The 23,224-nt window shown below is 38.1% G+C and overlaps 2 protein-coding genes across 6 annotated transcripts in view; one reads left to right on the top strand and one right to left on the bottom strand.

Moving 5' to 3' along the window:
• The window catches only part of LOC126262581 (protein tamozhennic), a 62,750-nt gene extending 59,586 nt beyond the window's left edge, over positions 1 to 3,164 (bottom strand). The window contains exons 1-2 of one of the 2 annotated variants that reach the window (XM_049959318.1): positions 3,144 to 3,164; positions 2,716 to 3,010 (exon numbers count right to left, since the gene is read on the bottom strand). In XM_049959318.1, the coding sequence (XP_049815275.1) occupies positions 2,716 to 2,839 (124 nt within the window). In that variant the 5' untranslated portion in view covers positions 2,840 to 3,010; positions 3,144 to 3,164. Of the gene's footprint in view, positions 1 to 2,715; positions 3,011 to 3,098 lie in introns of both variants that reach the window. The other variant, XM_049959317.1, reaches the window with a different exon arrangement.
• Positions 3,165 to 3,801: 637 nt separating this feature from the next.
• Positions 3,802 to 23,224, top strand: part of LOC126262396 (casein kinase II subunit alpha) — a 72,550-nt gene continuing 53,127 nt past the window's right edge. The window contains exons 1-4 of one of the 4 annotated variants that reach the window (XM_049959009.1): positions 3,802 to 3,916; positions 4,543 to 4,720; positions 4,794 to 4,905; positions 5,225 to 5,437. In XM_049959009.1, coding sequence (XP_049814966.1) covers positions 4,626 to 4,720; positions 4,794 to 4,905; positions 5,225 to 5,437 — 420 coding nt within the window. In that variant the 5' untranslated portion in view covers positions 3,802 to 3,916; positions 4,543 to 4,625. The other 3 variants (XM_049959007.1, XM_049959010.1, XM_049959008.1) reach the window with 3 other exon arrangements.

Below are 23,224 nucleotides of genomic sequence, written 5' to 3'. Positions count from 1 at the left end.
ACCACTCACGGACAGCACAGGGCAGCATTTGCAGTGGATGGTATGTAAAACATGTCAGGGGGATGTGGAAAACAATGTAACCATTGACTCAATGTGCAAACCAAGTGATTTATCTGATGTCTACAAGGGCATGACCATTGTCTTTCAGGCCAAGGGGGAAAGCATTTGTGAAATGGACAAGTTTGTAAACTGTTCGCATGGCACTGTGGTTAAAGTATGCCACGCAAGGAAACATGATGCAGCCTAAACTGGTGTTGAGGCACCTGTGATGTACCATTGGCCATAGATGACAGGGGTGAATGATGGCTGTGGAGACGTGTATGGGTGAACAGACATACAACAGTTGAGCAACTGACCACTCAGATGAACTAAGGGAAAATCAACAGTGTCTCCTCATTGATCATTAAGAGAATCTTGCTACCCATAGGACTCCACAGCTAGTGCCTGGTTCAAGCACTAACGCCAACTTTGCATGCCAATACTACAACCAGATGTACACTGAGTGGCAACAGGTGGCCTTTTCTGATGAATCACGTTTTATGCTCCACTGGGCAGATGGCCATTTGCGTGTACAGCGTGAAATGTCTGAAAGCAAACACCCTGTAACAATGGCTGGAAGGGCCCAGGAAGAAGGAGGAAGCATTACTGTCTGTGGACTGTTCCTATGGCAATCGCTGGGTGATCTCATCATTCTGGAAGGCACAATGGACTAACACAAATACGCATCTATTCTTGGGGACCATGTCAACCTCTACATTCAGTTGCACACTGCATCCACCACCAGGACAATTTACCATACTCCCCTGGCCACCAAACTAAGTATTCTGATCAACTGCAAGAGAAGCCAATGACGTACCCTTTAACTTTGTTTCTAAATATTATAAATTTCAATACTTGAGTAGCTCAAGGTAGCTGTGCACTGAAAGATAATGTATTTATACAACAAACAGAAATTAAACAAATAGACCCCTATCCTGTGGTAAATGGAATATCAAATCATTATGGACAATTAAGTAATATTACATAACTTAACTACATGTACAACACACAAACACTCAATGAAAATGATGAGAGTGATTAACAGCAAAACACCTACAAAGTTTTACAGGAAAACTCAAAAGAATGTTGATTAGGTTGATGTTTACAATGAGGCTAGTGCCAGTTCTAAATGAAAAATTTCTTAATAAGCTTTTGGCTATTTCTAAAAATAAATTAAGTACAATACTAGGAGGTCTTTCAGGAAACATTAGACCACTATATGTATCGAAGTACCTTCATAACAAAAAACGAATTCTACAAAATACAGGCCAAATGAACCTACTGGCACTGGATATTGGCTTCATCCTGTAACATCATGATGATGTGGCATGTAACACCACATGTACTCAAAAAGAATGAGAATGGAATACTGACAATATTTATTTTGCATCTATATTATTTTTTTATAACGTACATGCGGTAACATATTAGGTATAGTGTCAATATCATGTTAAAAGCTGCCATTATGTTTGTGAGTTGTTGAAGAGGTATTAAATGTTTTTGTGAATCATCAGAGAAAGGTACAATCTCAAAGCACTTTCACACTACAAACAGTATTACATTTTATGAACTTTCAGAAGTAAAAGTTTGTATGAAGTTGCAAAATATTTATTGAGACACTGAAAAATAAAGGTCCTATAATTTATATTCTCAGTCACATTATTAATATGGTATTTTCCCCAGACATATTGAAATACACAACATTCCAATAACTCCCTAAGAAAGATGTCTCCACAGATGTCATCAGCTACAGCTCTTCTAACATAATGTTCCAATTTTTTTGAGAAGGTAATGTACTTAAGCGTTGTCACCCACCTGAGTATTAATGGGATACTTAAGTGAATCACAATTTGGATTAAAACTGCTTTTCTACTAAAAACACCATTTATACCTGTTCAGCTAGATATTTACTATCCAATATATCCCACCTATTAGGATTTAGTTTACATAAAGAGGTAAAAAGTTCCAAGTTCTTTTGTATGTATATCAATGAACACTTATTGGAAAAACCATGGAGTTGACACACAAATCTCCAAGTTAATACATTCCGCATATTTTCATTCACTGACACTCTATGGGATGATATTGTGGGATAATTCCTCACAAAGGCAAAATTTATTCATTGAACATAATAAAATATTAGAATGGTATGTGGAGTTCACGAACATAACACTTGCAGGTGTCTTTTTAAACAGCTGTAACATAAACCACAGCTTTGCAGTACATTTATTAACTCATGAAATCCTCTTCAATTTGAGAGTAACCGAGATATTCACCAACACACTGCTAGAAGGAAACATTATCTACACTTCCCTCTTGTGGGGAGGGGTGAGAGGAAACAGGTTATTGCATACATACATTTATTAGTAATATGTTCCACTTTTCTGTGCTCTGTTAGAAGATGTTAACACACCAGTGATATTTTCTGCCCCTTTCAATGGGCTGAATTGTAAGGTGTTAGTGCGCGTTACAATGGGATCTGGCATATGACTACACATGTTTTTTTACTATCCAGCCTACCACAAAACGTGCAGCGAGTGAGATATTGTACGGAATACGTGTAACGGGTAATTTTCTTTGGGTTTCTAAATCGTTAAAGAAGCCAGACCCTCATATCCTCATTTCAGTTGGATTAATACAAAAACTTATTAAGGCGGGTGGCTTATTAAATATTACCTTCGAGTTTCTCTCGTTGCTCTAACTTATACAAGCTTTCATCCGTTTGAAGATAACTGAGGTGTAACTGATCAATCTGCATCCACAGCTCCCTCACTCGATCATGAAGTAAAAAATCTGCCATTATCAGGAAATAAAACCGGCTCCACAGAGAAAGTGGGAGGATCTTCTAACATTTTCCAAAAGCCTCTACTGCGACCATACGCAGCCAGAAGGAATTTGCAACCACGCATAAAATAAATTCCATTTCTTAATACACACACCACCAAAACAGTCTCTCCTTTCGAGGCATTAACTGCAATAAAACAATAATCAAGCTTCAATTCACTACCACTGACATACAGAAACATCGCCTCTCCAAATAAAAACAAAAACATTATTACCAAATTCATTGTTATACACCCTTACACCTGTAAATGTATATTTACCTTAGCAGTGCTGCCAACACAAAGTCCACCATCTAAAAACTTTGTCATAATTTTTATGTCATGTCAAGAATCAGAGTAAAATCAGGACGGAACCCTTCAAGTCAGATTATATAACCTGAACGAAGCGGTAAATAAAAATTTAGAACCGTTTACAATTTGCTTTTGCAATATCACTGTACTTAACAAAAACAAAAGGCTATGCGAGTGGAAATCCAAACTAATTTAGGAAGAAAATCTTTGCATTTATACTAGCACATTTTGAGTTGCTTCGACCTGACTTGTAGAATTCATTCGGTTTACACGCGAGTCCTAACTTATCTTAAACCTAGAACTATGAACACATAATTACAGGTAGCAAACGTTTGTGTTTCCGGCGAACTGATTTGTAACGTAAATAATAACTACCTTCAACAATTGTGTTGGTGAGTAAACAATCAAATTTCTGAGTTGTACTAGAATGCTAACATAATTTATAAAACGCCTCTTTGCTTATCGAAGTAAAAATATCGGCGAAGAGACAAAATAGAACTCTATCACTTTGAGCATCGTTGATTATGGACATCTTTGTAATTATTTTGTGTAAGGACTTTAGCGAGGAATATCTTTATGGATAGAGTCGCAAGGGGGTGCTATTAGAGTGACATCTACCGGTTAAGTCTGTAAGTAAGAGAACTTGGGCGAGACGTAAGGATATGTGTGCACCGAACCTCGTTTCCCAGTTTTCCGTGGCGGGATGTGAGGAGCCATCTTGGATTTTACTCTTTGAGAAGCCGGTTCGTCTTTAAATACGGGACTGTGCTCTGGACACACGATAATTTTCTTGGGTTATTTTGTAACTGTTGAGCTGTGTAGTGTCTCCACATTAATAAGTGCACCAAGATTTTGATCCGGAATGTTTTAGGTAGGAAGTTAAGGTGTACTGGATATTGTATGGTACCACCGAATACGAGATACGGCGCAAGTAATGGCGTTTGATGGTATGGGAGGGCAGTGGCTGCTTCAGTTAACAAATGGGTTTGTTTCTTAATTGTGGGCTATCGACCAAAGTAGTTCTACTGCAAAATGTTAATAAGTGACTTCGATAACTGCTGTAAATGAAAAATAGGAATTACTGTTGTATCACGGAGCGATTGCGTCTGGAATCTGTCAGATAAGAGTAATTTTTGGTTAGGTAAGAGCGAAGACGATCAGATGCGCATTTCAGTTAAGATGAGGCGGAAAGCTCTGTTGTTAACGCTTCGTTTACACACTGCAAGAAATTAACGTAACCTTAAATAAATTTCTGTTTAGAGGAATCATGTAGCGCAGAATATACACTGTATACATTAAATGAAATGAATTGGCTTACCCCAAATCTTCGACGTTATTTCACTTTGGTATTCACATGCATATGTTGCAGGAACATTATTGCATTCATATGTTGCGGATAGCGTTGTAAAAGGTGTAAGCTGTTCGAGAGCCCAAATCCATTGGGTCCCAACAATGTCTCTCCCTAGTCGGGCACGTGTGTATGCTGATGTAAATTCTCATAAACCACGAGAGTATTGGGACTATGAATCATATGTAGTGGATTGGGGGTAAGTTTTTTGTTTACTGCGCGCGATACCGGTATGTTTCGCTCATTATTACCTGATATTTTTAATTTTTTAGGCAGCAGGATGACTATCAGTTAGTACGGAAGCTTGGCCGTGGAAAATACAGTGAAGTGTTTGAAGCCATCAATGTAACAAACAGTGAAAAGTGTGTCGTGAAAATTCTGAAAGTAAGTGGATTATATGTAATAATTATGAATTAGGTTAAATGTTATTGATCCAATTGGAGGAACACCATTAACTTGTAACAGTGTCGTAAATCCCAAGTTTGTAAATCACGTAGTATGTTAGTCTTTTACTCATGAGTACACTATTCCTGTATCTCCCATTCATTTCTTAGTGTTTATAGATTTTGTGTACGTTAGCTATTGCCCATTTCCTAAACTTTATTACTTTACTGCTAGCTGTACGCAAGAAGTATAATAGTAATTTAGAAAATATTCTTGCCAGTTGCGTGCTCATTTTGTTGATGTTTGTTTACTTTTTCAGCCAGTGAAAAAGAAGAAAATAAAACGAGAGATAAAGATTTTAGAGAATCTGAGAGGTGGAACGAATATCATCACCTTACAAGCTGTTGTGAAAGATCCAGTTTCAAGAACGCCTGCCCTCATATTTGAACATGTTAATAACACGGACTTCAAACAGTTATATCAGACATTAACAGACTATGACATCAGATACTACTTATACGAGTTACTGAAGGTAAGAAATTAGGATGTGTACACTTCTCATTGGAAACATCAAGTCTTAGTGGCGAGGAAATTGAGCACTGCAGGAAATGTGTTGTGCAGCAGACATTCATAATCTTGAGGCTCAGTGAACGAAACATTTTAGATTGTGATTATTTTGCATTTGATTCCATGGAACTTCAGCAGTGGTTTGATTCTTTGAAGGTGTGTATGTAGTTGGTAGTTGCATCAGTGAGCATTTTCTTATGTAGCTTCTGCAGTTAAGTGGAAATGATTGGGGATTATGAAGATTACACCTGTATTGTGGCTTTTGTTTATGGTGGGATGTGAAAATGCTGAACAGTTTGGCTGTATTTGGTGATTTCACTGGCTTGTGTAATTGTGGAGGGATTGCAATAGTTACGGGAGATGTAGCTTGCGGTAGACTAATATTTTTGTGTGTGTTTGGCTTTCATGTCAAGTTTAGCCAGTGTGACCGAAGAGTCGAACATAATGTAACTCGTAATTCAAGAAAGTTCGTTGTTGATTGATGTGGTTTTCTAGAGAGCAATGCACACTGAAATTGTTGATATTAAGATTTATATTCATTCTAAATTGAATAATAGGCCACAACAAAATTTGTAATTATAAATTTTATGCATGTGATTACTGTTCAATGATCCTGTAGATTGTTCTTACTGCCTAAGGTCTTTTTCATTGACAGATAGCATCCCACTAGACTGTGGAAATATTGAGGATGAGACCTAGATACAGTGTTAAACTGGGCGTATCACACTATTTGAGTATTATTAATAGGATACTGAGAATTTAGGTTGTAATTTTGTAACCATTTGCGGCTGTGGATGTTTTCATCTAAGAGGATTTTTTGTCAGGGATCATTGGTGCTGTAGTCATCAGAATGATTACTTTTTCATCAATTAGTTTGATTGTAAGGGAAGAGCTATGAATATTAAGAGTTGATACTTTGAATTATATTTCTTATATTAATATAGAAAGGTTACTCAGATATTTTTCATCCTTAATTTGTAATTTAATCCTATAATCTGTTGCCCTTGTGATGAATGTTCCTGTGTTCCATTCAGCTGTTGCTGTATAAAGATTGGCCACTTTTGTTTAATGCATTTGTAGAAAAAACATGGGTCTAGTGTAGCAGGGGATACAACCCGTCGGCTTTGAACAATGACGTCACAAGTTGCCAGAGAGCATGTATTACAAAGATTAAAGAGCTGAGGAGAATGTTGAGAAACAAAGGAATGCGAGAGAGATAAACATTGATCTTGTCAAAAGTCGAGAAGCCATTCTTCTTAGTGTTGTAGCTCCCTTCAGTAGCTGATAAGTGTTTTTTGGCTTTTAAAGAAAAAAAATCTCAAGAGATAGAATGTTTATTCTAAATTGTGGGATTTTTTAAATAAGCCAAAAAACACTTATCAGCTACTGAAGCATATTGGTGGAATAAGAAAGTGAAATATGGTAAAATAGTGAAATATAGATAAACGATTGCTTTTAGATTCACATTCAATTATTTTAATGATAGCGCTTATTAGAACACAGAACTGCTTTATTATCTATGCCTCTAAGTGAAGACATTACTATCTATGACTAAGGAATGACGTCATTGTTCAAAGCCGACGGGTCGTATCCCCTGCTTCACTAGACCCAAAAACATTGTTGTATCAGTTGTGAGATATTCCATCTCTCTGCATACCATTGTTTCAATTATTGCGAGCATGTAAATTGCTGGATTATAAACATAGCTTCTTACATACAGGTTGTCACAGTATCCAGTTTGAAAGATACTGGTATTCAGATTTTGATGAAGGGCTGAAGTTCTAAAAATTATTTGTATGTAAATTTGTTTTCCAATGTGGGTAATTAATTGGGGCACTACTTGATTCGAGAAAAAGATTTACTGACAAAATGATTTGTCTGGTAGTTGTATTATTTTAGATATAGTGTCCTGTATAATCAGTATTTATTTATCATCTTTGCATTGACAATTGTCATTTAGCAATTGTCTTAATGTTTGTAAATAATGAGATCAGGCATTTACTTATTGAACACAGTTTTACATGCCTTATTTTCTTGCTTTTAACAGTTTCATTTCATCTGTTTCCAGTTAGTGTAATCCCAGTTTTTTGCTTCCTTATTATTTCACTATGGGTCTTAAAATTGGGATGACAGTTGAAACAAAGTTATTGTGTCAGCAATAAATTTATAAATTTGGCAACTGTATTGAATGTTGGGTTAAAGTGTGATACTGGAACATCACTCCCCTACTGCTCCCTTAATATTGGTTGTGGTGACAGATTAATCTGCATCACAGTCTGAGTGAGGTCTCGGCTACATTGAAAGGTGATAATTTGGTAGAGTATGTGAAACAAACTTTTAACTGTGAATACCAAATGAATTTTGTGGTAGCAAATTGATTAGTAATATAGCCAGATATTTTCGTCCATGCAATATTGGAAAGCACAGTTGGCTTTCTAAAATAATAACTTTTATCAAACGTTATTTGAAGGGAGCGATAAAATGGCACAGTAGAAAGTACATCTTGGGTCTGTAGAAGTACAAAACTGTTCTAAATCATTTGTCTGAGAAAGTTAAACAAATATTTTTTTCCATGTGTTTTACGAATGCCTTTATTATTGGGGACAGTAACTTAGCGTCCGCAGCTCGTGGTCGTACGGTAGCGTTCTCGCTGCCCACGCCCGGGTTCGATTCCCAGTGGGGTCAGGGATTTTCTCTGCCTTGTGATGACTGGGAGTTGGGTGATGTCCTTAGGTTAGTTAGGTTTAAATAGTTCTAAGTTCTAGGGGACTGCTGACCATAGCTGTTAAGTCCCATAGTGCTCAGAGCCATTTTATTTAGTAACTTAGCCTAAGCAATTTAACTGCAGTGGTGTGATTACTGTTAATACTTAGTTTCTAATATTGAGAAGAAATGTTTGTCAGTGCTGGTTTTTCATAATCATTTACTTGCATTTTAAAGATTTTTGACCACAGTGACATGTTCTTCATATTCTTATTCACTTCATTTTATATTGCAGAGCAAATACTGGTGTGTGTGTGTGTGAGATCATTGGAATATGCTATGTTTGTATCTAGAAGTTGTTGTTCTTGTTGTTGTTGTTGGTGTTGTTGTGGTCTTCAGTCCTGAGACTGGTTTGATGCAGCTCTCCATGCTACTATATCCTGTGCAAGCTTCTTCATCTCCCAGTACCTACTGCAACCTACATCCTTCTGAATCTGCTTAGTGTATTCATCTCTTGGTCTCCCCCTACAATTTTTACCCTCCACACTGCCCTCCAATACTAAATTGGTGATCCCTTGATGCCTCAAAACATGTCCTACCAACCGATCCCTTCTTCTGGTCAAGTTGTGTCACAAACTCCTCCCCAATCCTATTTAGTACCTCCTCATTAGTTATGTGATCTACCCATCTAATCTTCAGCATTCTTCTGTAGCACCACATTTCGAAAGCTTCTATTCTCTTCTTGTCCAAACTATTTACCGTCCATGTTTCACTTCCATACATGGCTACACTCCATACAAATACTTTCAGAAACGACTTCCTGACACTTAAATCTATACTCGATGTTAACAAATTTCTCTTCTTCAGAAACGATTTCCTTGCCATTGCCAGTCTACATTTTATATCCTCTCTACTTCGACCATCATCAGTTATTTTGCTCCCCAAATAGCAAAACTCATTTACTACTTTAAGTGTCTCATTTCCTAATCTAATTCCATCAGCATCACCCGACTTAATTCGACTACATTCCATTATCCTCGTTTTGCTTTTGTTGATGTTCATCTTATATCCTCCTTTGAAGACACTGTCCATTCCATTCAACTGCTCTTCCAAGTCCTTTGCTGTCTCTGACAGAATTACAATGTCATCGGCGAACCTCAAAGTTTTTATTTCTTCTCCATGGATTTTAATACCTACTCCGAATTTTTCTTTTGTTTCCTTTACTGCTTGCTCAATATACAGATTGAATAACATCGGGGAGAGGCTACAACCCTGTCTCACTCCTTTCCAAACCACTGCTTCCCTTTCATGCCCCTCAACTCTTATAACTGCCATCTGGTTTCTGTACAAATTGTAAATAGCCTTTCGCTCCCTGTATTTTACCCCTGCCACCTTTAGAATTTGAAAGAGAGTATTCCAGTCAACATTGTCAAAAGCTTTCTCTAAGTCTACAAATGCTAGATATGTAGGTTTGCCTTTCCTTAATCTTTCTTCTAAGATAAGTCGTAGGGTCAGTATTGCCTCACGTGTTCCAGTGTTTCTACGGAATCCAAACTGATCTTCCCCGAGGTTGGCTTCTATTAGTTTTTCCATTCGTCTGTAAAGAATTCGTGTTAGTATTGTGCAGCTGTGACTTATTAAACTGATGGTTCGGTAATTTTCACATCTGTCAACACCTGCTTTCTTTGGGATTGGAATTATTATATTCTTCTTGAAGTCTGAGGGTATTTCGCCTCTTTCATACATCTTGCTCACCAGATGGTAGAGTTTTGTCAGGACTGGCTCTCCCAAGGCCGTCAGTAGTTCCAATGGAATGTTGTCTACTCCGGGGGCCTTGTTTCGACTCAGGTCTTTCAGTGCTCTGTCAAACTCTTCACGCAGTATCGTATCTCCCATTTCATCTTCATCTACATCCTCTTCCATTTCCATAATATTGTCCTCAAGTACATCGCCCTTGTATAGACCCTCTATATACTCCTTCCACCTTTCTGCTTTCCCTTCCTTGCTTAGAACTGGGTTTCCATCTGAGCTCTTGATATTCATACAAGTCATCTCTTATCTCCAAAGGTCTCTTTAATTTTCCTGTAGGCAGTATCTATTTTACCCCTAGTGAGATAAGCCTCTACATCCTTACATTTGTCCTCTAGCCATCCCTGCTTAGCCATTTTGCACTTCCTGTCGACCTCATTTTTGAGACGTTTGTATTCCTTTTTGCCTGCTTCATTTACTGCATTTTTATATTTTCTCCTTTCATCAATTACATTCAATATTTCTTCTGTTACCCAAGGATTTCTACTAGCCCTCGTCTTTTTACCTACTTGATCCTCTGCTGCCTTCACTACTTCATCCCTCAAAGCTACCCATTCTTCTTCTACTGTATTTCTTTCCCCCATTCCTGTCAATTGTTCCCTTATGCTCTCCCTGAAACTCTGTACAACCTCTGGTTCTTTCAGTTTATCCAGGTCCCATCTCCTTAAATTCCCACCTTTTTGCAGTTTCTTCAGTTTTAATCTAAAAGTCATAACCAATAGATTGTGGTCAGAATCCACATCTGCCCCTGGAAATGTCTTACAATTTAAAACCTGGTTCCTAAATCTCTGTCTTACCACTATATAATCTATCTGATACCTTTTAGTATCTCCAGGGTTCTTCCATGTATACAACCTTCTATCATGGTTCTTAAACCAAGTGTTAGCTATGATTAAGTTGTGCTCTGTGCAAAATTCTACCAGGTGGCTTCCTCTTTCATTTCGTAGCCCCAATCCCTATTCACCTACTAAGTTTCCTTCTCTCCCTTTTCCTACACTCGAATTCCAGTCACCCATGACTATTAAATTTTCGTCTCCCTTCACTATCTGAATAATTTCCTTTATTTCATCATACATTTCTTCAATTTCTTCTTCATCTGCAGAGCTAGTTGGCATATAAACTTGTACTACTGTAGTAGGTGTGGGCTTCGTATCTATCTTGGCCACAATAATGCGTTCACTAAGCTGTTTGTAGTAGCTTACCTGCGTTCCTATTTTCCTATTCATTATTAAACCTACTCCTGCATTACCCCTATTTGACTTTGTGTTTATAACCCTGTAGTCACCTGACCAGAAGTCTTGTTCCTCCTGCCACCGAACTTCACTAATTCCCACTATATCTAACTTTAACCTATCCATTTCCCTTTTCAAATTTTCTAACCTACCTGCCCGATTAAGGGACCTGACATTCCACGCTCCAATCCGTAGAACGCCAGTTTTCTTTCTCCTGATAACTATATCCTCTTGAGTAGTCCCCGCCCGGAGATCCGAATGGGGGACTATTTTACCTCCGGAATATTTTACCCAAGAGGACGCCATCATCATTTAATCATACAGTAAAGCTGCATGCCCTCAGGAAAAATTATGGCCGTAATTTCCCCCTTGCTTTCAGCCGTTCGCAGTACCAGCACAGCAAGGCCGTTTTGGTTATTGTTACAAGGCCAGATCAGTCAATCATCCAGACTGTTGCCCTTGCAACTACTGAAAAGGCTGCTGCCCCTCTTCAGGAACCACACGTTTGTCTGAAGTAGGAAGGCAAATTTTCGTGAGAACCCACCTATAATCAAGGAAGCTGGTTAATTTGTTCACTAAATTGATTGCTGTTGAAGTGTTATTAAATAAATTGCCAAAGTCTATAAGCACTTGTCCACCGTTTAGGTATTTAAATGGAACAATTAGAGTAGTTCTCATTTTCCCTGGTTAACAGGAGGATTGAATAGTAAAACATGGACTAGTTACAGGAGCAGTTACTTTTGACATTATTGCATGAGCTCCTCCCCTAATTTTCTCATTGTTATGAAGTTCCACTCTTGTTAAAAATTAAGAAAGAAATGTCTTGAAAATGGCACCTAGAGTAAATTTTCAAGTAAGTGTGGGTGTGTAGAGCCTACAAATATATTTTGGTTATGCATTACTGTTTGAATACTGAGATGCAATCATTTTTAATTGTGCTCTTTGTGAAAGTGGAATAGCAGCTCTTTGTCCACACGCTGCATTGATACAAAATTGCAAACATAAACAATGAGAAAAATATTCAACTAGTATCTTGTTCTTTCCTCCCACACCCATTCCCTCCCTTGGCTTACATACACACAACTTGCGTGCATTAATTCACATTCAATATTTTGAGCTCTCCGCATTGACATAATTATACGTTTCAGTGGTTTTTTTGGGCACTCATGACCTTAGTTGGTTTTGTGCCCCAAAACAAAACAAAAAGAAAAAAAAATCAATGGCTGTTATGTTTTGTGCATTTGACATGTATTCTTTTTAGTGAAATATAATGAAATGCAGGTTCATGTTTTATATTACACTATAGGTATATGCAACTGTGTAGCACTGTAGTCATCCCGCACACCATGAGCCAATTATTTTACATTCAAAAGGCGTAATTGGAGCATATAAAGAAAATTTAAATATGTTAAGTGTGAGAAAAGAGCTGTCACCTACTAAGTGACAAGACATGCAAAATATTGAGAAAAGGCAACACAAATGTTCCTTTGGTAAGTTTCTCCCATTCCTTTCACAAGTTGAACCAACATTTGGTAAACACAATTTTTTAAACATGTTGCTTCTGTTTACTTGCTTCAATTAGCAATTTTTTTCCTCTATACTTTGTTCTGAAAGTTTTCTACATAGATTTGATTGTAGTTGTTGCTTCAATGTGACAAATGATTGTCAGCCAATTTTTGTTGGGGTACATTCGCAAGTCAGACTTGAGAGTACATACCTGCAAAGTGGCAAGTTACGTATTTAGATCTTACTATGTGTTCTTAGTATATTTTTTAAATTTTTTGCGTGTTTTTCTGTTTGAGGTGTAATCATGAATTTTTGAAGTTGTAGTAAAGTGTAGAATCAGGCAGTCTGTAGCACAGTTGATATTCCTTCTGAATGGCTGGCTACACAGCTCATTAAGGTGTCAGCCACCATTGGTGATAATGGCAGGAGGGTAGCAAGTTGTATTTCCGGGTTTTTATCTGCTTTTATAGTCAATTCTCAAGCCACTGTTACTAGGATGGGTAGGATGTATGCCTGTTGTGTGCAGACGCAAGAGGTGAATGTGAACAGCTGAATGTGCTTTTGGTTTTGGCTTTATCTGTTGTCTTCAGGCGACTGCCTAAGGATGTGTTGCTTGTTTTGCCCGTGGTTCTACTGCCGAAGTGCCTCCTAGTGTCCCTGATATGCTAGATCTGCCCTCGCAGCAGAATGAATGGCGGATGCTAATGCATTTGTGTTGCTACAGATGGAGGGCGAATGTGAAGGCTGGTCATCTGGCCTCGCCTGTTTGGTCTGTGAGTGAAGATGGCCATTCCTTCAGCAGGATTCCAGCAGGCACATGGGGGCTGAGGTTTGCTAATAGTGGGAGCTCCAATGTCAGGTGTGTTATGGTGCCTCCTTAGGGAAATATCATCCAGGGCCATAAAGAAAATCAATGTGCACTCATGTCTGGCAGGGGAGGGGGCACTCTTTATCAGAGATGTGGAGGCCTTTGTCTGCGGCTGTTGAGCATGCAGGGTGCAGTTGTCTGAAGCTGTGGCTCATGTTGACACCGACAGTGCATGTTACTTCGGTTCTGGTGCCAACCCCAGCTTGTACAGGCTGCTGGTGCAAGTGGCAAAGGCTGCTGGCCTCGTGCGCTGGGTGCAAGCAGAGCTTGCAGTTTGCGGAACTGTTCTCAGAGTTCATTGGGGCCTTCGGTTTGGAGCAGTTGGTGGGTCTCGGCCAAAAGCTCTGTGAACTCAGTTATGATCCTGATTGCAGATATCTGGTTCTGCATTGTTATATGAGGAATTTAGGACATCCCTCAATAGATGAGGAGTGCACTACTCAAAGGAAGCAGCTTCTTGGGGTGGCAGAGCACGTGTGGAGTGCATGTTGAAACCAAACCATATTCGGAGTAATGATACTTCGACTGTCAAAATTTGCTTGGTAAATTGTTGAAGTGTTCATAACAAAATTTTGAATTTACTACACTCCATGAAATTTCTTGCAACCAAATCATTCTCAGGACCAAGAGCTGGGTGAAACCTTAAGTAGGAAGCTAAATGATATTTAGTGATTCATAGGACATATATTGAAAAGACAGATTAGAAGCCAAGGAGGGGTAGTGTACATTGCAGTTGACAATGTTTTTGTCTATTGAGGTTGAATTTGAATGTGGGAGGGAAGTTACCTGCTAACGTATAACAGGTCTAGCTGAAATAAAATTGTTGTATGTTTTTACCAACCATCCAATTCTGCTGTGGCAGTTTAATCATTCTTTGAAAGTCTGCGGTCAGTAGCTCAGGAATACCCAGCCAGTGCCTTATTGTTTGGAGGTGACGTTAACCTACAGTGTATTGACTGGATCAGGAATACCCAGAAAATGCACTGTTGGTTGGAAGTGACTTGAACCTACCGAGTACTGACGGGGACGTCAATTGATTCATTGCCAGGCATATAGACACAGTTTTGTGAAATACTTTTGAACATGTTTTCTGAAAGCTATCTTGAGCAGCTAGTTAGATAGCCCACATGCAACTGGAATACTTTAGACCTGATAGCTACAAACAAGCATAGCCTTATTGACAGCGTCAATGCAGATAGGATTAGTGACGATGATGTCATCCCAGTGACTAAGGTTACTAAAGCTAATGAAGCAGTCAAGAAAGCTAGAAGAGTGTATCTGCTAGAAAGAGCAGATAAGCAGTTGTTAGACCTCACTTAGACAACATTTGGTTCCACTATGGTGGACATAGAGCAATTACGGACAATGTTTAAACAGATTGTAAATTGTATTTGCCGAGTAAGTGGATTAGACTGAAAAGATCCACCATGGTTTAACAACAATGTTGGTAAAATGCTGAGGAAGCAAAGGTTGTTGCAGCCTTTATTCAAAAGAGTGTGCAAGTGACAGTAGCAACAAGTTAGCAGACGTTAATGCAGCTGTAAAAAGATCAATGCCTGAAATACCTCCATGCCTTAGTAGCAGATCCTGTCTATAACCCAAGAAAATTCTGGTCCAATCTAATATTGCTTATTGGTTCTAAGGTCTCTATCCAGTCACTTGTTCGCCAGTCTGGTGTGGTAGCAGATGGTAGCAAAACAAAAACTGAAGTTTTAAATTTTACATTTAAGAAATTGTTCATGTAGGAGAACCAGACACATGCCACACGTCTGGATGGAATGGCATGTCAGTATTACTAAGAGTACTTTATAGCATTGGCCCCTTAGTTAGCTTGCATTTATTGTGAATCTCACCCACTCTGCGCAAAGTTCCAAGCGACTGGAAAAAAAGCGCAGATGATTCTTGTATATGAGAAGGGTAAAAGAACAGACCTGCAAAATTACTGACAAATATCCTTAATATTGATTTTCTGTGAAAATCTTGAACATATTCAGACTGGCCATTAATCAGCATGGATTTGGAAAACAATAATGTGAAACTGAGGTCTCTTTTCTCACATTGTATCCTGCAAACCATGGATGAAGGGCAGTGGGCAGATTCCATATTTCTAGATTTTCGAAAAGCGTTGGACACACAGCCCCATTGCAGATTTTTAACGAAAGTATGAGCATATGGAACAGGTACCCAGATGTCAGTGGCTCATGCGCATTCTTAACTAACAAAACCTGGTTTGGTGCTTAGACAGTGAGTGTTTGTCAGAGATACAAGAGTGCACCACTTAAGTGTGATAGGACTGCTGTTATTTTCTGTATGAATGACGGACATGGTGAGTAGCAATTTGTGGCTATTTGCTGTTGATGGTGTGTTAATGGAAAGGTGTCATTGTTGAGCAACTTTAGGATGATAACAGGATGACAATACAAGCAGTGGGATCGATTTTTGTCACCCATCAGTATTGTAGGTTAAGACATTAGATGTGTCACCCTGCAGCCATTCACTTTAGTGGGCTTTCATTTGCGAGTAATTGATGAGACAAAAATTCAAAATTTTGCATCATGATCAATAGCATTTAAAAAAGTGGTATCATATTAACTGGTTGTGTAGTGCAACGCATAGGGTAAGTCTTTCTGGTGCAAAAGGCTGTAGGTTTGAATGTAGACAGATACTTCAATTTTTATTTTTAAATTATTATTGAAATGACTTGATCATTATTTTTATTCAATTAACTGGTTTCAGTTCATTTTTTTTTATTTCTATTCTTTTGTCACATAATTTTAATCATTATATTAGCTTCTTTATTTGTTGTTATTTTTCTTTCGCGTGTAAATCTTCATGGTGATATTAGTCAATTTTGTGTGTTTCAGTTTTATTTCTTTTGTTTTGTCATCATATTTTTCCACCCATGTTATTGCATTCATGATGTCCATTTCTCATTTTGCTTGAATTTCGTGTTGCGTATAATCCCTTCTTTCATTTAAATCTTTATCTGTGTTATTTTGTCCAAAGTGCAGTAGGAATTTAGGCTATGTTTTAAGTGTCTGTATCATAATTAACATAAAAAAATGCACATCTTATAATGGAAAAATAGTTCTTGACACGATTGCACAATCAATGTAGATTATTTTGTCTTTTGTTTTTTAACCAGTAGAGCGGCATTTCAAATACCTTAATATTACAGGAGATCAATATAGTTAGTCATTCACAAACATTCCGAGTGGAAAGAGGATGATATAAAGATAAAAAAGAAACTAGTAATAAAAATCATATGATTAAAATGATGTGATAGGGATAGAAATAAAAAATTACATTTAATCTAAATAATTGATTTAAAAAAATTATCAAAGACATTTCAATAATGATTTGAAAATGAAAAATGTAAAGTGCCCAACAAGTTTTGAACCCACGACCTGCACATGAAGGCCTCACTGTACCCATTACACCACGCTACCACTCTCTAACCTAATGCTTTTTTTTACCGCTATTGAGTATCATGTCAAATTCTGTTTTTCTCCCCTCTTTTCAGTTGTAAATTAGGGTCCACCATGGTAAATGGGTGAATAGTGTGATACTTGGTCTCTTAGTCTACATCACCATAAAGATAGTTTCGCTCCCCACCTCTAGGACCTCTCCTTGTTAGACTAAATTTCTAGTTGGTGTGAATAATGGCAGCTAGCTCTAAATGTAGAAAAATGTAATTTAGTGCACAGCAGTAGGAAAAGCAAGCCCTGAATGATTGAATACAGCATTAGTAGTGTGTAAATCTTCATGGTGATATTAGTCAATTTTGTGTGTTTCAGTTTTATTTCTTTTGTTTTGTCATCATATTTTTCCACCCATGTTATTGCATTCATGATGTCCATTTCTCATTTTGCTTGAATTTCGTGTTGCATATAATCCCTTCTTTCATTTAAATCTTTATCTGTGTTATTTTGTCCAAAGTGCAGTAGGAATTTAGGCTATGTTTTAAGTGTCTGTATCATAATTAACATAAAAAAATGCACATCTTATAATGGAAAAATAGTTCTTGACACGATTGCACAATCAATGTAGATTATTTTGTCTTTTGTTTTTTAACCAGTAGAGCGGCATTTCAAATACCTTAATATTACAGGAGATCAATATAGTTAGTCATTCACAAACATTCCGAGTGGAAAGAGGATGATATAAAGATAAAAAAGAAACTAGTAATAAAAATCATATGATTAAAATGATGTGATAGGGATAGAAATAAAAAATTACATTTAATCTAAATAATTGATTTAAAAAAATTATCAAAGACATTTCAATAATGATTTGAAAATGAAAAATGTAAAGTGCCCAACAAGTTTTGAACCCACGACCTGCACATGAAGGCCTCACTGTACCCATTACACCACGCTACCACTCTCTAACCTAATGCTTTTTTTTACCGCTATTGAGTATCATGTCAAATTCTGTTTTTCTCCCCTCTTTTCAGTTGTAAATTAGGGTCCACCATGGTAAATGGGTGAATAGTGTGATACTTGGTCTCTTAGTCTACATCACCATAAAGATAGTTTCGCTCCCCACCTCTAGGACCTCTCCTTGTTAGACTAAATTTCTAGTTGGTGTGAATAATGGCAGCTAGCTCTAAATGTAGAAAAATGTAATTTAGTGCACAGCAGTAGGAAAAGCAAGCCCTGAATGATTGAATACAGCATTAGTAGTGTGCTCCTTGGCACAGTTAAATTTATCAAATACCTAGGTGTAATGTTCCAGGGCGATATGAAGTGGACTGACCATATAGGATTGTAGTAGGAAAGGTGAAGGTCAACTTCTGTTTATTGGGAAAATTTTGGGAAAGTGTGGTTCACCTTTAAGGGAGATAGCATATAGGACACTAGTGCAACCCATTCTTTAGTACTGCTAGAGTGTTTGTGGTCCACACCATGTCAGATTGAAGGAAGACATCAAAGCAATTCAGAAGTGTGCTGCTGGGTTTGTTACCTGTAGATTTGAACAAGTATTATGGAGGTGCTTCAGGAACCCAAATGGGAATCCACGGAGGGAAGGTGATGTAATTTTTGAGTAACACAATTGATGAAATGTGAGTAACCTGTTTCTTGGAGCTGGCTGAAGAATGAGTCTACTGTAACCAATGTACATTTCATGTAAGAACCAGGAAGATAAGAGAAATTAAGGCTCGTACCGAGGCATATAGATAGTCGTTTTTCCCTCATTCTGTTTGAATGGAATGGGAAAGGACATGGCTAGTAGTGGTAAAGTGTACCCTCTGCCACTCACCGTACTGACTTGTGGAGTATGTATGTAGATGTAATTCAGCAGTTAGGTTGTCTGTATTAAAGTGCATTCTCTAAAATCTAGGTAAAACTAAACGTTGCGGTACCAACTGTCAGCTTTGACCAATGATTCATCAGGATGGCAGACACCCCATTTCATGCTTATACAATACATGACCATGGCGTCACTTATTAGACCTGAACAGACACAAATAATATGAGGAATATTATATTGCAGAAACACTGTGAAGCTAAAGAGACAATTGTGAGAATTAGGGTGGTACAGGCTAAATAGAGAGCCCTAATAATGAACACACATCAAACCAAGTACCAACCCGTAAATCAAGCAATCAACAAAACACAATGAAAAAGTTGAAATAACTGGTATTGGAAGTTTCACTAGACCTATATAGATCAGTCTACAAAACCACTCAAAAAATACAGTATTAACACTTCACCTGACCTGTATAGCTAAAACTTAAGTCCACAGTATTACAATACTAGAATTTGCCGATACAACTAATATCGAAAACCTAACCTTACCAATGTAGGTAAAACAAACTCCATGGCTTAACGCGACCCAAAATTTCAATAAAAACTGCATTAATACCAATTTAGATTTATCAAACATAATTATGCAAATAAACATGCCTACCATACATCTGCAATAAAAAACCATAAAAATATACTAACTAATCACTCAGCCAACACACAAATTTACTGATAGCAAAATTATGTCGACACACACAATCTTCAGAGGCCTAGACTTAGCAATCCAGGAACAGTTCTATACAGAATGCCATGTGTTGCCCTGCCGATGCCACCACACAATGGACAATGATCCAAGATGCAGTAGATGTTCAGGTTAATACTCGTTGTGGGGAGAGGGGATTGAGAGCATATTATGTTGCATTGAACTGTCATTGTGAAAAGAGCCTCTGTATTTTTGCAGTTTCCATAAATCATTGCAAATTAATTTTATGATAATTTCAACTATGTCCCAGTTGACTTCCTTGTGCCAGTCGTACCCAGGTGTAGTGCACTTAGAGGGTTATGTACAGCTGAACAATTATTGTCTGAACAATGTATTATTGCCACTTGTTTGTATAATTTAGGCTCTTTCTTTGTGAGTTTATGAATCTGTTCTAACAACCATGAAAACTACTACATAAGAGCTGGTCATCAATACAGAAATTGAAATGGCAAGCTGTGCCAGTATCACTGTGATTGATATAGATTAAACTCTTCTGAGAACTTGTCTTTTGACTATTTTTTGAGAATATGAGAAATCAACATAATTTATTGGTTGCCAGTGACTGTGCAGTTGCATCCCCAGCAAAACAAAACATCAACAACAACATAATTTGTTTTCATATGTTCTTGAATCTGTCTATTGCGTAGTATGCTGCTATTGCACTCCATGAAGTACATATGAGGTCTGTTTAAAAAATGCCGAAACTTTGCCCACAAAATTTTTCTGCGCTTACCTTTCACTTATTGTGCGTGGTCGCCTTCGAATGACTCTCCTCCACAATGGATACACTGCTCCCAACGCCGTTTCCTCTTCTGGAAACAGTCTTCATATACTTTGTGTTGGATCGCATGAAGTACGAAGTGCTGTCTGAGAATTCTTTTATCTTGTGTATTATTGCAAATCTTCATCCTTTAAACAGGATTTCTAACCTTAGACATAAAAAAAGTCCGCAGGGGCCAGGTCTAGAGGCACGAGGCAGCACAGTGATTTTGTTTTTTGTGCAATGGTCATGCACCAATGAGATTAATGTGCGCATGCATTATCGTGATGCAAGAGCCAGGAATTTTATCGCCCCATTTCAGGCAGTTTCCTTCTCAAATTTTCTCGCAGAGGTCGCAACAGGTCCCAGTAGTACCATAGATTAACAGTTTGTACCTGTAGCATGATTTCGTGATGAACTAATTCTTCTAAGTCAAAGAAAGCTTATTAGCATGGCTTTGACTTTTGACCTGTCCTGATGTGACGAGCTTTTTTTTTTTTTTTTTTCTTGGAGAACCTTTCCTGACCCATTGTGAAGATTGAACGTTGGTCTCAACATCTTAACCGTACACCCATACCTCATTACCAGTTAAGATTCTCTTTAGCATCATCTCATTCTCATTTGTGCAATACAAAAGCTCTTCACAGATTACGAGGCAAAGATCTTTCTGGTCTTGACTTTTGATGTGAGACTAACTTGCTGGCAACATGATGCATTCCAAGATGCTGTGTCAGAATTTCATGACATGATCCAGCGTAAATTTTATATTCTTCTTCAATCATCGGACAGTCAGTCTTCAATTGGCTCGCACAATTTCATTGACATTCCTGGACACGAGTGTCATTTTTAGATGTCAAAGGGCTTCCTGAATGAGGGTCGTCATTGACTTCTGTCCAGTCATTTTTAAACTGTGTGAACCATTCATAACAGAGTCTATAGGCTTCCGCATTATTTGGCGTGTCTCTGTAAATGTTTTCTTGAGGTCCATGCAAAATTTAAAATGCAAACACATTGCTCCTCTCATTCCATCATCTCGAAGTTCACAAACAGGGCGACACAACTTTCTACTCAATGCAGCACTGAAGAATAACTGACATACAGCAGTTACACATTAAACATAGGCATGTTCAAGTATGCCAACCTCATCTCACTCCATGCACCATTGGCTCGAAATTGAGTGGTCCGTAATTTTTTTGAACGGACATTGTATTTAATCAGATTACATTTGATGGCCTCTTAACTTTCCTCTTGCTGTTTATTGTATGATATGGAATTTTAAGCGCATTGTTTGTGTTGTGGACAGTCCAGTGAAAATTTGTTCCTCAACTGGCTCAATTAGCACTGAGCTTTCATGACAACTGGTTCTCTTATATGTATTATGTGAGACAGCATGTATGGATAACAAGACACCTGTGCCGAGGGTAAACTGTGGTAACTCCTTGAAATAGATTCCCATTCTTTTACTAACAGATAATGCTATATAGTTTCATGCTAACTATTTTGATACATGGAATACCTAATGGATGTTAGTGTGAATAGATTTTTCACGGAATCACTGTTTGTGGTCTTCTTGCTTTGCTAACAGTGGTAGCCACCGTACATTGCTGGCTGTGTCTTGCTTTTATGAGTTGTATATTTTTAGTAAAAAAAATTTTGCTTAAGGTTCTTTATAAACTATTTATTTTCTTATTTATGTTTTTGTAAAGTGACACATTTCAAAACCCTCATTAGATCTAAATTTTTTATGCCTGTCTGGTGTTTTCTGTTGGGTGCATGTAAAATATTTTGTTTTGTTAAGGAAGACAACTACTGTTACATCGTTTTGTTAACCTTTCGTCGCTGTCCGTAGATAATACATTCGTACGTCTTCTGTGTACATTGCTGTGAACTTTACCAACAACTTATTTCATTGGTATTACCTGGGGATATGAATACTTCTCTCTCTCTCTCTCTCTCTCTCTCTCTCTCTCTCTCTCTCTCTCTCTCTCTCTCTGAGGGAAACATTCCATGTGGGAAAAATATATCTAAAAACAAAGTTGATGTGACTTACCGAACGAAAGTGCTGGCAGGTCGATAGATACACAAACACACACACAAAATTCAAGCTTTCGCAACAAACTGTTGCCTCATCAGGAAAGAGGGAAGGAGAGGGAAAGACGAAAGGATGTGGGTTTTAAGGGAGAGGGTAAGGAGTCATTCCAATCCCGGGAGCGGAAAGACTTACCTTAGGGGGAAAAAGGACAGGTATACACTCGCGCGCGCGCACACACACACACATATCCATCCACACACATACAGAGCAAGCAGACATATTTAAAGACAAAGAGTTTGGACAGAGATGTCAGTCGAGGTGGAAGTGAAGAGGCACAGATTATGTTGAATGACAGGTGAGGTATGAGTGGCGGCAACTTGAAATTAGCGGAGATTGAGGCCTGGGTGGGTAACGGGAAGAGAGGATATATTGAAGAGCAAGTTCCCATCTCCGGAGTTCGGATGGGTTGGTGTTGGTGGGAAGTATCCAGATAACCCGGACGGTGTAACACTGTGCCAAGATGTGCTGGCCGTGCACCAAGGCATGTTTAGCCACAGGGTGATCCTCATTACCAACAAACACTGTCTGCCTGTGTCCATTCATGCGAATGGACAGTTTGTTGTTGGTCATTCCCACATAGAATGCATCACAGTGTAGGCAGGTCAATTGGTAAATCACGTGGGTGCTTTCACATTTGGCTCTGCCTTGATCGTGTACACCTTCCGGGTTACAGGACTGGAGTAGGTGATGGTGGGAGGGTGCATGGGACAGGTTTTACACCAGGGGGGCGGTTACAAGGATAGGAGCCAGAGGGTAGGGAAGGTGGTTTG

The sequence above is a fragment of the Schistocerca nitens genome, chromosome 6 (assembly GCF_023898315.1).
Source record: "Schistocerca nitens isolate TAMUIC-IGC-003100 chromosome 6, iqSchNite1.1, whole genome shotgun sequence".
Lineage (NCBI taxonomy): Eukaryota > Metazoa > Arthropoda > Insecta > Orthoptera > Acrididae > Schistocerca > Schistocerca nitens.
The sequence above is the reverse complement of the archived record's forward strand: the minus strand, read 5'-3'. Positions and strand labels throughout refer to the sequence as shown.